The sequence below is a fragment of the Medicago sativa genome, chromosome 7, assembly GCF_051527215.1.
Source record: "Medicago sativa cultivar Bolivia chromosome 7, Bolivia_mono, whole genome shotgun sequence".
NCBI classification, from domain to species: Eukaryota; Viridiplantae; Streptophyta; class Magnoliopsida; order Fabales; family Fabaceae; genus Medicago; species Medicago sativa.
Window position 1 is genome coordinate 101,366,527 of NC_140755.1, and position 12,441 is coordinate 101,378,967.

General features: G+C 33.7%; 4 protein-coding genes across 5 annotated transcripts in view; all 4 read left to right on the top strand.

The window, feature by feature from the left end:
- The first annotated feature begins 240 nt into the window (after nt 1-240).
- Nucleotides 241-2,170, top strand: LOC146911333 (uncharacterized). 2 transcript variants are annotated; one of them, XM_085724108.1, is made up of 7 exons: nt 241-518; nt 757-835; nt 914-976; nt 1,395-1,439; nt 1,536-1,592; nt 1,682-1,784; nt 1,866-2,170. In XM_085724108.1, exons 1-6 carry the CDS (start codon nt 310-312, stop codon nt 1,772-1,774), a joined length of 546 nt encoding a protein of 181 aa, XP_085580234.1. In that variant the 5' UTR covers nt 241-309; the 3' UTR covers nt 1,775-1,784; nt 1,866-2,170. The 2 variants fall into 2 exon arrangements, with proteins under 2 accessions (XP_085580234.1, XP_085580232.1); XM_085724106.1 differs by having other exon boundaries at nt 1,682-2,170.
- Nucleotides 2,171-3,938: 1,768 nt separating this feature from the next.
- The window catches only part of LOC146911334 (epoxide hydrolase 2-like), a 67,646-nt gene continuing 59,143 nt past the window's right edge, over nt 3,939-12,441 (top strand). The window contains exon 1 of the mRNA XM_085724117.1: nt 3,939-4,124. The gene's annotated coding sequence lies outside the window, so the exon portion shown is untranslated. The remainder of the gene's footprint in view (nt 4,125-12,441) is intronic.
- On the top strand, nt 4,200-6,134 carry LOC146911335 (epoxide hydrolase 1-like). The gene is made up of 3 exons (XM_085724111.1): nt 4,200-4,677; nt 5,003-5,247; nt 5,631-6,134. Exons 1-3 carry the CDS (start codon nt 4,210-4,212, stop codon nt 5,875-5,877), a joined length of 960 nt encoding a protein of 319 aa, XP_085580237.1. The 5' UTR covers nt 4,200-4,209; the 3' UTR covers nt 5,878-6,134.
- LOC146911336 (epoxide hydrolase 2-like) lies at nt 8,650-10,864 on the top strand. Its single transcript, XM_085724110.1, has 3 exons — nt 8,650-9,160; nt 9,755-9,999; nt 10,331-10,864. The coding sequence occupies exons 1-3, from the start codon at nt 8,693-8,695 to the stop codon at nt 10,575-10,577; spliced, it is 960 nt and encodes a 319-aa protein (XP_085580236.1). The 5' UTR covers nt 8,650-8,692; the 3' UTR covers nt 10,578-10,864.

Consider the following 12,441-nt stretch of genomic DNA (forward strand, 5'->3'; position numbering starts at 1 on the left):
TGATATACATTTAATAATTAATGTATCTAGTCTTCATTGTAAACAAGATACATTAATTATTCAATATATCTAAAAAAAGAATCTTTTCTTATATATAGGACCGGAGGGAGTATATATATAGATATATATTCTGTCCAAAAAAACAAAAGAAGCTATTGACCCCCCCACGCGCTATTATTTTCTTCAAAAAAAAAAAAAAAAAGTTGTATTATTTATCAAAAAAAGAAAAAAGAAGAAGATATTGGTGGGTAGGGGTGACCGATTTCCCCAATCGAAGACAAACCCTTGTTCCCAAATCGCTTCTCTCATATGGCGTCCTCTCTCTCTTCTGATTCTTCCTCTCACTCTCACCGTCGCAAACGTCACCACCGCAGCCGCCGAGACCGCGACAGCAAGGACTCCCTTAAGATCCGAAAGAAATCCAAATCTCACTCTCACACAAAACGACGTCGCAAACATCACCGCTACTCCTCCGATTCCGATTCTTATTCTTCTTCCTCCCTCTCTGATTCATCCAGGTAGGTTCCATTTCAATTTGATTCTATTACAGATTTAATTTAATTCAATTCAACTTACGACGATCTATGAATTTTATGTAAATATTTCTCAATCAGAAATAGTTTAGGTTACGTCGCATAATTGCTTTTGTTTTAGAATTGGTATTGTGGAATGGAGGAATATGTTATTAATTTAATCTATGGATTAATCTGGTTCATATCATAACACAATATATATTTGTTATATCATTTATTACAGAAGTGAGAGTTCTTCTGATAGTGAGCATGAAACATCTCATCGTTCAAAGAAGCATAAAAAGAGCGATAAACCAAAGAAGGTGATTTGCTGGTACTAGAATAATATTTTACTAGCTATAAACTTTTCCATATATCTTACATCTTCCTTTCCTTGCTAGAATAAGGAAAAGGAGCCAAGTAAAAGTCATCTTCATAAACGGCATAAGCACAGCGTAAAAGAGGTAGGTCACTTTTTTCCGTACATTGCCTACCATATTGGCTTGTTTAAATTGCTTGTTCAAAGTTTCAACGTGACTTGAATATCTACCCCTTGTTATGATACACCTCTATAAATGTATTACATCTTGAAAATATTTTATTGGTCTAATGTCATTGTTCCTTTTCCCGTACTAAAACTTGTATAATAGAGGGAAAATAAACTCATTTTTCTACAAGTTTGCACCCTCCCCCCAACTTCATGTATGTTACTGTGTTTGGTAGATTCCAGTCTTAGATGCTTATGATACTTCCTTCTTTATTTTATTATGTCTTGGCTCTTTGAAATTGGAGCTGGTTCTGTGGCATGTCTTGGCGCTTGATTGACTTGCTTGGATGTTGTTTCTTGGTCGGGTTTTTCCTGGAAATGGGAGTTTTATATAGAAGCCGAATGGTGAAAGGAGCAGCAGCCCTGTGCAGCTTTCCAAGGTTATTTTTTTCTTATGATCTGTCTCAGAAAGTCAATGCAAGTACTTGCTTATATGATTCTTCATTTTGATAGTAGTTTTTTTTGTGCTTGATCAGTTTTTAGGGCGTAACAAAGATGATGGTGTCCGTCGCAGTGCCGTATCGGGCAAGAAGGTATTAATGTAGTATTTGACAGTTATCTGTTTCTTGGGTGTTGTTATTTTGCAGTAGCAATATTGATTATTCTTTTTGTGTCATTGTAGATTCTTCTCAAACTTGATAAAACAAAGGAAGATAAGGAGGCCGAGAGCAAGAGAAATGAACTGCTGAACTTTTTAAATGCTAGTTTTGATTAGCACTGAGAAGGTATGGATTTGTTAAGAGGGTACATCAAAGTCAACAACGAACCAATTTTACTTGGGTGCGTAATTATTTTGTTATTATCAGAATCAAGCAATCTACAATTTAGAGGGGTGGGGTGCGGTAAAATTGTGCTTACAATTGAAAGACCGCAATCAAGTTTGTTCAACATGTGTGGTTTACAGTCAATGGTTTCCTCTTTTGTGGATTTTGTTATGAGCTTTTGTAAGATGACGACCTTTTGACCTTGCCGGATTCATTGAGTTTAGTCGGTCATTGTTTTATGTGCCATTTTTCTTAATAGTTTTCCCCTCTATTGTTATTCTGGGCTCATGCGACTGAATTGTCAAATTTGAATTACATATTCTGATACATAAGGGTTTTAGTTTTGATTTGTTGTTCTTTATCATTACATCATTTGTTTGTACCAAGTACCGACTCTAGGATCCTTGTTGAAACATATGGTATGCCTATGCCTTGTAAACTTGACCTTGGAATGGAGCAACCTCTCCTCTATATGTCTGCTTACGTCGAAACGTTTTTGGGAAATGTTAACGAGTGTCCTAAAGACACTTTTAACAACCTTAGCTTATGCATTCAATGCTTGGAAATTGAAGTATGACTTTTCCGATAGGTATTTTCTTAATTTGGAGTTGTAAATACAATTGATTAGGTTTTTTCGGGGTGGGGTTGGGAGCTATGCTTCTAAAGATTTGGCAAAATTAGAAGAGATCGATGGGGGGGCTTTGATGCTCATGGTGTCTTGTCTTGTATGTATCAACTGGTGAATTAAAACAATTATTTTCTTCTTGTTGCAGCCTTGCAGGCATCCAGCCTTCATTGATTTTTTTTTTATTTTATTCACGGGTTAATTTGAACTAATCATGTGGTTTTTTTTTACCATGAATGCTTAATCCTTCTTGTTGAAATTGTGCGGTAACACAATCTAGAAATTTTGATAAACAAATAGTTGGTCGGGTGTTAGAGCATCCTCTAATGGTCTATTTTTAAGGAACCTACTTATATACTACTATTTTTAAGAGTAATATATTTGAACATCAAAATTTTGACAATTAATATGACAACTTATAAAACTACACTAAAAACACATAATGAGAGTTTTATAATAATATTAACTTTTGATGTTTAAATATCATTGCTCAAAAAGGAAATACCAAATTTATTGGATGTGAACTGATATCCTCTCCTCGCAACTACATAAGTTCTCTCAAGTCGGATAACATCAAAAGCAAATGCGAGAATAAATTACTTTTGTCCTTTTTATATTATATATTTTTTACATACATTATCTATTTTTGTAATAAGTTTCTTGTTTCTTCATCTTAACTCTTCGAGAAAAATCTTTCAAGGAAATTAAATCCCCCTCATAAAAAATGTTCTTAATTTTTTTATTTTTTGAGAAAAAAATGACAATGTACTTAAACAAAACTCTAACTTCTTAAACAGTTGTGTTTAAGTGGTAAATGAGTTTTATTAAATGACAAATCTTTCAGAGAATCCGAGTTTGATTTCTCATAGTGTTAAAACAAGGATTTTCATCTTTGAATTTATACAATTTTGCCACTATAATTCTTTTTATATCAATTTTTTTATCACATTCACAAGTATTTTTCTTTTAGTGGAGTAAGTATCTTTACCATTAATCATTTTATTCCTCAAATCTTGTTGCAAATAATCAATTTAATTATTTGGTTTTCGTTGATCATTGTAAAATTGCTAACAATACATGTACCGAAAAATATAAATATGTGTATTAATAAATGTTAATATGTAAAATGTCGTTTTGACAAAAAAAAAAAAATTAAAATATTAAAGTTTTAATTAAATGTGTATTAATAATTAGTTAATTTTTTTTGAAGGAATTAAATTGTATATTGACATCTGCTGGTGAGTGGTTCGGTGCGATATTTATTTAAGAACATAGGTGCAAAATAAAAAGAGAAATGATATTTTGACAACCACTTTTTGACAACTTTTGGACAACTTTCTCTCTCATACTCACATGATGTTGTTATTCTCTCTATTCCTTTTTCTCTCTCCATTGTTTTTGACCAATAAGAAGTGAGAAAAACAAGGTTGTCAACGAAGTTGTCATCAAATGGATGTCAAAATATCATTACTCAAATAACAATAGCCTGTGGCATGGCATGGCACGTTTATTTCGAGGAAATCGAATGGATACTAGCCCAATCCGTGTGATGTGAGGCTGTGTTTTTTCTACCACCGTAAAGTACGTCTCTTGAAACATCGTTTTCATATTCAATTTAGTGAACAAACGACAGATGCAAGACAACGAATCAAATTAATTTTTCTACCCACAAAATTAAATGCATGCTTCATAGTGGAAACATATTCTGTAAATTTCCACTTCAAAAGGACCTTCCAACCTTGTGAGAAACGACAGATAGAGATGGAAGGAATAGAACACAGAACAGTGGAAGTGAATGGAATCAAAATGCATATTGCTGAGAAAGGAAAAGAAGGTCCAGTTGTTTTGTTCCTTCACGGCTTTCCTGAACTCTGGTACTCTTGGCGCCACCAGATTGTTGCTCTCAGCTCCCACGGTTACCGGGCCGTGGCTCCGGATCTACGTGGCTATGGTGACACTGAGGCTCCATCTTCAATAAGCAGCTACACAGGTTTTCACATTGTAGGTGACCTTATTGCACTTATAGATTTGCTTGGTGTTGATCAAGTGTTTCTTGTAGCTCATGATTGGGGTGCCATAATTGGTTGGTATCTTTGCATGTTTCGCCCTGAAAGAATCAAAGCCTATGTTTGTCTCAGTGTTCCATTTACGCGTAGAAACCCTAAAATCAGAACTGTTGATGGCATGCGTGCTGCTTGTGGAGATGATTATTATATCTCTAGATTTCAGGTTCTTCCTTTCTGTATTATCTTAAAATATCAAGATTTACTGTGTATAGCCTATATGTTAATACTAAAGTTGAGACTACAATATCATCCTTGAACTATATCTATGAGTCATACTCAATGGTTCATAAGTTTTTTTGAGTAAATCAAAATCGGAACATTTATGGTTGCTCAGTTAATTCTAAAACCCAGCATGACTCAATCAAGAATGAATTATTGTTCATTCTAAGGAGTAATATTAAATATGTTAGGGTCTACCCGTCATATTGCAGGTATAAATAAAGAAATTATAAAATGTTTTGAGAAATTGTTTTTTATCCATATCACAGGAACGGGGCAAAATGGAAGCTCAGATGGCTGAAGTTGGCACTGCATATGTGATTAAAAATATCCTCACAACTCGCCAAACTGGTCCTCCAATACTTCCAAAGGGAGAGTATGGGACTGGATTCAACCCGGATACCCCTGACAAATTGCCTTCTTGGCTCACAGAAGATGATCTTGCTTATTTTGTTTCCAAATTTGAGAAAACGGGCTTTGTTGGAGGATTGAACTACTACAGAAACTTGAACTTGTAATATTTTTATTCTCTGTGGTGCCTCTGATTGTTTTCCACAAATCTATATTTACATTTCTTTTCGGGAAAACGTTTTAACAGTGTGACAGTAATCTAATCTCTAATCTATGTAACATTGACATTTCAGATTGAAGAAGTGTCCAATGTCCGATATGTGTTGATATTTGACATTGACACCGCCTTTTTTTTTTTGGGACGACATTGACGCCACAATCACATATTACATTTAGTCACTTCCATATTTTTTTTTAAATTATTATCAATGTTTATGTGTTAGTGTCGTGTTTTATATTTGTGTCAGGTGTTGTGTCCAATGTCTCCGTGGTTCATAAAGAGTGATCTCAATTCTAATGACACAAACATTATTACTTGTATTGCAGAAATTGGGAGCTGATGGCACCATGGAATGGAGTGAAAATCAAGGTGCCTGTGAAATTCATTACAGGTGACTTGGACATTGTATACACCTCACCAAAGGTGAAGGAGTATATCCATGGTGGAGGGTTCAAGGAAGATGTGCCGAATTTGGAAGAAGTGATTGTCCAAAAAGGAGTGGCTCACTTCAACAATCAAGAAGCAGCAGAGGAAATCAGTAATCACATTTATGAATTCATCAAGAAGTTCTGAGCTGACCTGTTGATGAAATAACGATGCGGCTAAGTCTATTACGCAATTCTTTGTAGTTGCATGTGTTGTATATTTACAACAGTTGTTCACTTGTACTCTATCCACTTAATGCTAGATATGGATCTATCTGTTTGGTTCGAAGTAGCTCTCCACCAGGATCACCAAAAAGATATTGTACCTAATAATGAACAACATTCATAATCCCATTGTAGTAGAGTCTTTTGAATAAACAGGGCCAGTGAAAATTGACGCATTAACCTTGCTCAAAAATTCATAGTAGCGACGTGTTTAACGATGAATCTTTAGAATTCTCACTTATAAGGATGGCAATTGGTAAGGTTTGAGTATGATAGTAATGTACCTATAATTGTTATAAACGGAGCGAAGTAAAAGTCATGACCATAAGCAGCAGAGGCATAGCTTAAAAGAGGTAGGTCACTTTTTTTAGTACACCGTCGTCCACACTGGCTTGTTTATAAATTGTCTGTTATTCTTCATCTTTAAAGTTTCAACTCTTAATAGTGCCGGGAATATCTACACTGTGTGGGATACATAATTTCATCATAATAAGGTTCATCAACTTTGGATACACCTCTGTAATTGTATTATCTCATCATCTTCTACATCTTGAAAATATTGGTCTAATTTCGTTGTTCCTTTTATCATACCAAAACTTGAATACATGGGGAAAAATATTAATTTTGCCGAGAGTTTGCACCCCGTACCCAACTTCATATGTTACTGTGTTTAGTAGATTCCAGGCTGACATGCTTTTGATACTTCCTTCTTATTTTATTATGCTTTGGCTCTTTGAAATTGAAGCTGGATCTGTCGCATGTCTGTGTGCTTGATTAACTTGCTTGGATATTGTTTCTTGCTCGGGTTTTTCCTGGTAATGAGAGTTTTATATAGAAACCAAATGCTGAAAGGAGCCGAATCTCTGCAGCTTTCCAAGGTTTGTTTTATGATCTCTCTTGGAAAGCTCTCTTGGGAGAGTCAATGCAAATACTTGCTTACATGGTTCTTCGTTTTGATAAAAAAAAATTGTACTTGATCTGTGTTTAGGGCGCAACAAAGATGATGGTGTCCGTCGCAGTGCTGTATCTGGCAAGAAGGTATTAGTGTCTATATGACAGTTATCTTTTTCTTGGATCCTGTTATTTGCAGTAGCAACAAACAATATTGATTCTTCTCAAACTTGATAAAGATAAGAAGGAAAATAAGGACGCCGTTTTATATTCTTTTATTTGCACAAAAACTTTATTTCAATGCCATCTCATTTAATTAAGCTACTTCAACAAAATCTATGCAAATCAGTTTACTTTATTACATCAAATTTCAAAAAATTAGGGATAAGGTATATGTTTGGTTCCACTAGAGAAACCAAATTTGATTCTGGATGTGTAGATTTGATTCTGATATGTATAATTGTTGTCAAGTATAATTGGTTATGTTCATTTATAAAACAATTCTTCTCACCGTACAACCAAACACAAAGAAGTCGTTCATTTATAAAAGCCTCTTGGATACCCAATTGAAAATGATCAAAATCAAACTTCCTTTAAAGAAAAAGAGGGACTAATGGAAAACAAAATAATTAGATAAAATATTATTTTGTTGTACTTTTTTATCATAACATTTCGATCGTAGTGTTGAATATATCATTTCGTTAGCCTTTAAATAAAATGTAAAATTTTCTTCTCATGGAATGGAACGGTTTATCAAACATTAGTATCTCTGCATAGGAGAAGATCCCGATATAAAAGACTAGTTTATGGCGAGTTTTAGCATGGGGCAATTGTCAAATTGCCCCATCTTAGATCAATTTGTTTTATTTGCATTTTTATATTCCAATTTATAGCCATATTTATTTATATTATATTAGTTTTAATTTTAATTTAATGGGGACTAAAATATTTTGGAGGGACAAAAACATGTCATATTTTTAGAAGAACTAAAAACAAAATTCGCTATATTTATAGGGAAAAAAATTTTAGTCCCCATTAAATTAAAATCAAAACTCCATACTGAAATTTACAAAAGCATGTCACTTTTTTATAAGAACTAAAAACAAAATTCGCTATATTTATAAGGACCACAAATTTATTTAACCCTAATTAATATTACAAAGTTTTGAGAAAGGGATTAATATTACAAAGTTAGATACAAACTAAATTTATTTATGTATAAATAATGTAGTAAATATAAATATTTACGTCATATATTTTTTTAGCCCAAGTTTAAACATGTCTATGTTGTCAAAATAAAAAAATTATTGAGAATGAGCTGGACCAATTAGATTTTTAAACGGTGAAATAAAAAATAACGTATTCACAAATAAATTAATTTGAGTCAAATTATAATTGAGTAAGGCTATAAATTGGAATATAAAATGCAGGGTATACATGTAGTAGCAAATAAAACAAAATTGATCTAAGATGGGGCAATTTGACAATTGCCCCATACTAATTTGCTTCATTGTGAGATCTAAACATGATCCTTATGAGATGGTTGTGCTTTTCAATACGTCTGTTATAACTTCGTTTCCTAGTTGAATTAGAGGACCCATTTTGGTGTGATTATCGGAAGAAATTGACAAACGATATTTGGTTGGTGCCGACAAAAATAAATGATTCATAGTGGAATACGGCATTTGTGATAACTACTAATTAGGCCACGTTTATATTGGTTCATTTTTCGTATCACACGCACCTTCTAGTACAAATGAACACTATCCATTATTTAAGCATTATCACCGCATCAAACTTCTTCATATTTGCTATAAGAGAGAGAGAAAGAAAAAAGAAACAGAGAGATGGAAGGAATAGAACACAGAACAGTGGAAGTAAATGGAATCAAAATGCATATTGCAGAAAAAGGAAAAGAAGGTCCTGTGGTCTTGTTCCTTCATGGCTTCCCTGAACTCTGGTATTCATGGCGCCACCAGATTGTAGCTCTCAGCTCCCTCGGGTACCGTGCTGTGGCTCCGGATCTCCGTGGCTATGGTGACACTGATGCTCCATCTTCAGTTAGTAGCTACACAGGTTTTCATATAGTGGGTGACCTTGTTGCACTTATAGATTTGCTTGGTGTCGATCAAGTGTTTCTTGTTGGTCATGATTGGGGTGCTATCATTGGTTGGTATCTTTGCATGTTTCGCCCTGAAAGAATCAAAGCCTATGTTTGTCTCAGTGTTCCATTAATGCGTAGAAACCCCAAAATCAAGACCGTTGATGCCATGCGTGCTGCTTATGGAGATGATTATTATATCTGTAGATTTCAGGTTCTTCTATTTCTTTACTTCCACTTTTCTCTCTGTAACCCCTAATTTACTTTAAGAAATCCCTAATATTTTATGGGACAAGTTTGTAAAAATGTAAGAGTTACTAATTATAAAACATTAAAGATAAGTTTCCTTAAAAAAAAAAAAACACTTGATTAAGGTTTTTTTTTTAAGAAGTTGAACTAGCTCACCGAAACTGGCACATGAAAAGAGGAAACCCAAGTGTGTTTAACACTTGATTAACTTGTGTATTTAAGTTGAGTCTAAATCAAAAGAGGAAACCTTATGGTTGAATCATAATATTTTTTAAGGGGAATCAAAATATGTAAAATGAAGTGAGAAATTGTTGCAATTATAGATCTCTATATCATGAGAGGTAACCTTGGCGCAACTGGTAAAGTTGTAGTCATGTGACTGAAAGGTCACGGGTTCAAGTCCTAGAAAAAGCCTCTTGTGTGAAAACAGGGTAAGACTGCATACAATACACCAAATGATGGGACCCCTTTCCAGACCCTTCGTATGCGGAAGCTTTAGTGCACCGGGTTGCCTTTTTTTATAGATCTCTATATCATAATAGTTTTATCTTTATCGCAGAAACCGGGCGAAATGGAAGCTCAGATGGCTGAAGTTGGCACTGCATATGTGATGAAAAATATCCTGACAACTCGGAAAACTGGTCCTCCAATATTTCCCAAGGGAGAGTATGGAACTGGATTCAACCCAGATACTCCTGACACCTTACCCTCTTGGCTTACAGAAGATGACCTTGCTTATTTTGTCTCCAAATTTGAGAAAACAGGCTTCACTGGAGCATTGAACTACTACAGAAACTTTAACTTGTAATCTTTTGATTCTTTTGTGCTACCTTTGTTGTTTTCCACAAATATATGTTGACAATTCTTTTTGGTAAAATGATTGAACAACATGACAATAATCTATGCAGCATTAACATTTCAGTTTGAAGACATGCCCGGTGTGCGATATGTGTTGATATCCGACACCGACACATGTTATATTCAATCACTTCCATTTTTTAAAACTATTATTGGTATCTACTTATCAATGTCGTGTCCAATTTTGTGTTGAGTGTTGTTTTTCGATGTATGTGTTAGTGTTTCATAGACAGAGATGCCAATTCTAATGAAAGATGCATTACTACTTGTATTGCAGAAATTGGGAGCTGATGGCACCATGGAATGGGGTGAAAATCAAGGTGCCTGTGAAATTCATTACAGGTGATTTGGATATGGTGTACACCTCACTAAACATGAAGGAGTATATCCATGGTGGGGGATTCAAGGAAGATGTGCCCAATCTGGAAGAAGTGATTATCCAAAAAGGAGTGGCGCACTTTAACAATGAAGAAGCAGCAGAGGAAATAAGTAATCACATTTATGAATTCATCAAGAAGTTCTGAGCTTATCTGCAAATGAAATAATCTTGCTGCTATGTCTATTTCCTGTTTCTTAGTAGTTGCATGAGTTGTATTTAGAACAATTGTTCACTTGTAACCGTTTAACTCTAAATATCTTTCTGGTTCAAAATAGCTCTCCACAAGGATCACTAATAATACGTACCTAATAATACACAACATACATAATCCCATTGTTTTTTTTTTTTGGTTACTACATGATCCCATTGTTGTAATAAGTCTTTTGAATTAAACAGGGTCAATGAAATTTGGTGCATTAACAATGCTCATAATAGTAACGTGTTTAACGGTGATTCTTGATATCATCACTTGTACTTATACTCACTTCCTCCATCTGAGTGTATGAGACCGTAGCAGCAGAAATTGTAGCTATACTCAGTTTGAAAAATTAAAGCACCCGGCCGGTAACTATACTCATAATTTGAACAAGGAAATTGCTTTTTGGGTCCCCCTACTTGCTCGTAGGCCCCTAAATTGTCATTTATATAGCGACCAGAAGTTGCGATCCGATGCGATCTAAAGATATCTTTGTATTGCTAGGCCCCTAACATAAACCATGTTCTCATATGCCTGACACTTGATTTAAAACATAAAAAACTCGGTTTTAATTGCTCTTGAATATTCAACCGTTCATAAGTTATTTTTTACTTATTTTCAAAAATTCTTCAGGATATCATATGTAAGCATATTATAATGTAGATATATGATAACAAATTGACTATATTTTATCTTTAGATTTCATTGAGTTGTTTGTGTATATAGAGCCTTTATGGTTTTATGTTTGTGGCTCTGTTTGGTAAAAATAGCGGATAGCTGATAGCTTTTAGCTGATAAGCTAGCTGATGACTGATGACTGATAAGCTAGTTGAAGTGTTTGGTAAAATTAGCGGTTTAACTAGCTGATAAATGTAAAATGACATAAAAGGGTATTATTAATTCAAAATATAAAGTTATATAACTTGATATTTAAATATTCAGGAATTCTTAATTCAATTTTGTTTTTTAAAAAGTAATTGAAATTTATAAATTTAATATATCTTTTATATTGTAAATTAAATTTTATTCACTAAAAAATTTATTTAAGTATAACGAGGTATATATACTTTTTTGTCAACGGAGGTATATATATTTTTTGTCAACAACATAAGGCAAGAGAAATAAATGGAGGTATTTTGTCAAAAAAAAAAGATAAACGGAGGTATATATTGTCAGCAACATAAGGCAAAAGATAAATGGAGGTATATATATTGTCAGCAACATAAGACAAGTGAGATAAATTATAACGAGGGATGTATTTGTCAAAAAAAAAATAACGCGGGATGTATATTTATTAGGGAAAAAAACGAGGGATGTATATTAGGGAATTGTAGGTTTGAATTAAATTATAATAAAATGGTAAAAATGGATTTTAGATAAAAACAATAGGGGTAAAAGTGGAAGAAAATATGAGAAGCTATAAGCTATAAGCTCAAACGCTACTTGGAATAGCTTCTGAAAAATAGTTTATAAGCTCGTGAAATAAGCTATAAGCTCATGGTCAAAAAGTGTTACCAAACAGAGCTATTTTTGTCAAATGAGCTAAGAGCTAAAAGCTCTTTTTTGGTGTTTACCAAACAGACCCTTAGAGCTTTCATTTAGCTTTCAAAATAGGAACCTTTGTGGTGGCTTTAGGTAATTCTACAAGCAAGCATGAATGTATTAGGGTCTTGCTGTCTTATTGCAAGTCTGCACTGGTTCTAATTATATACTCATCATATGATATCATAATGGGCATAAATTAAGAAGTGAGAAATTGTTAGTCGTCTATTTTCCTTCTTCTTCTTTTTTTCTGAAGGGAAACCAAAATATG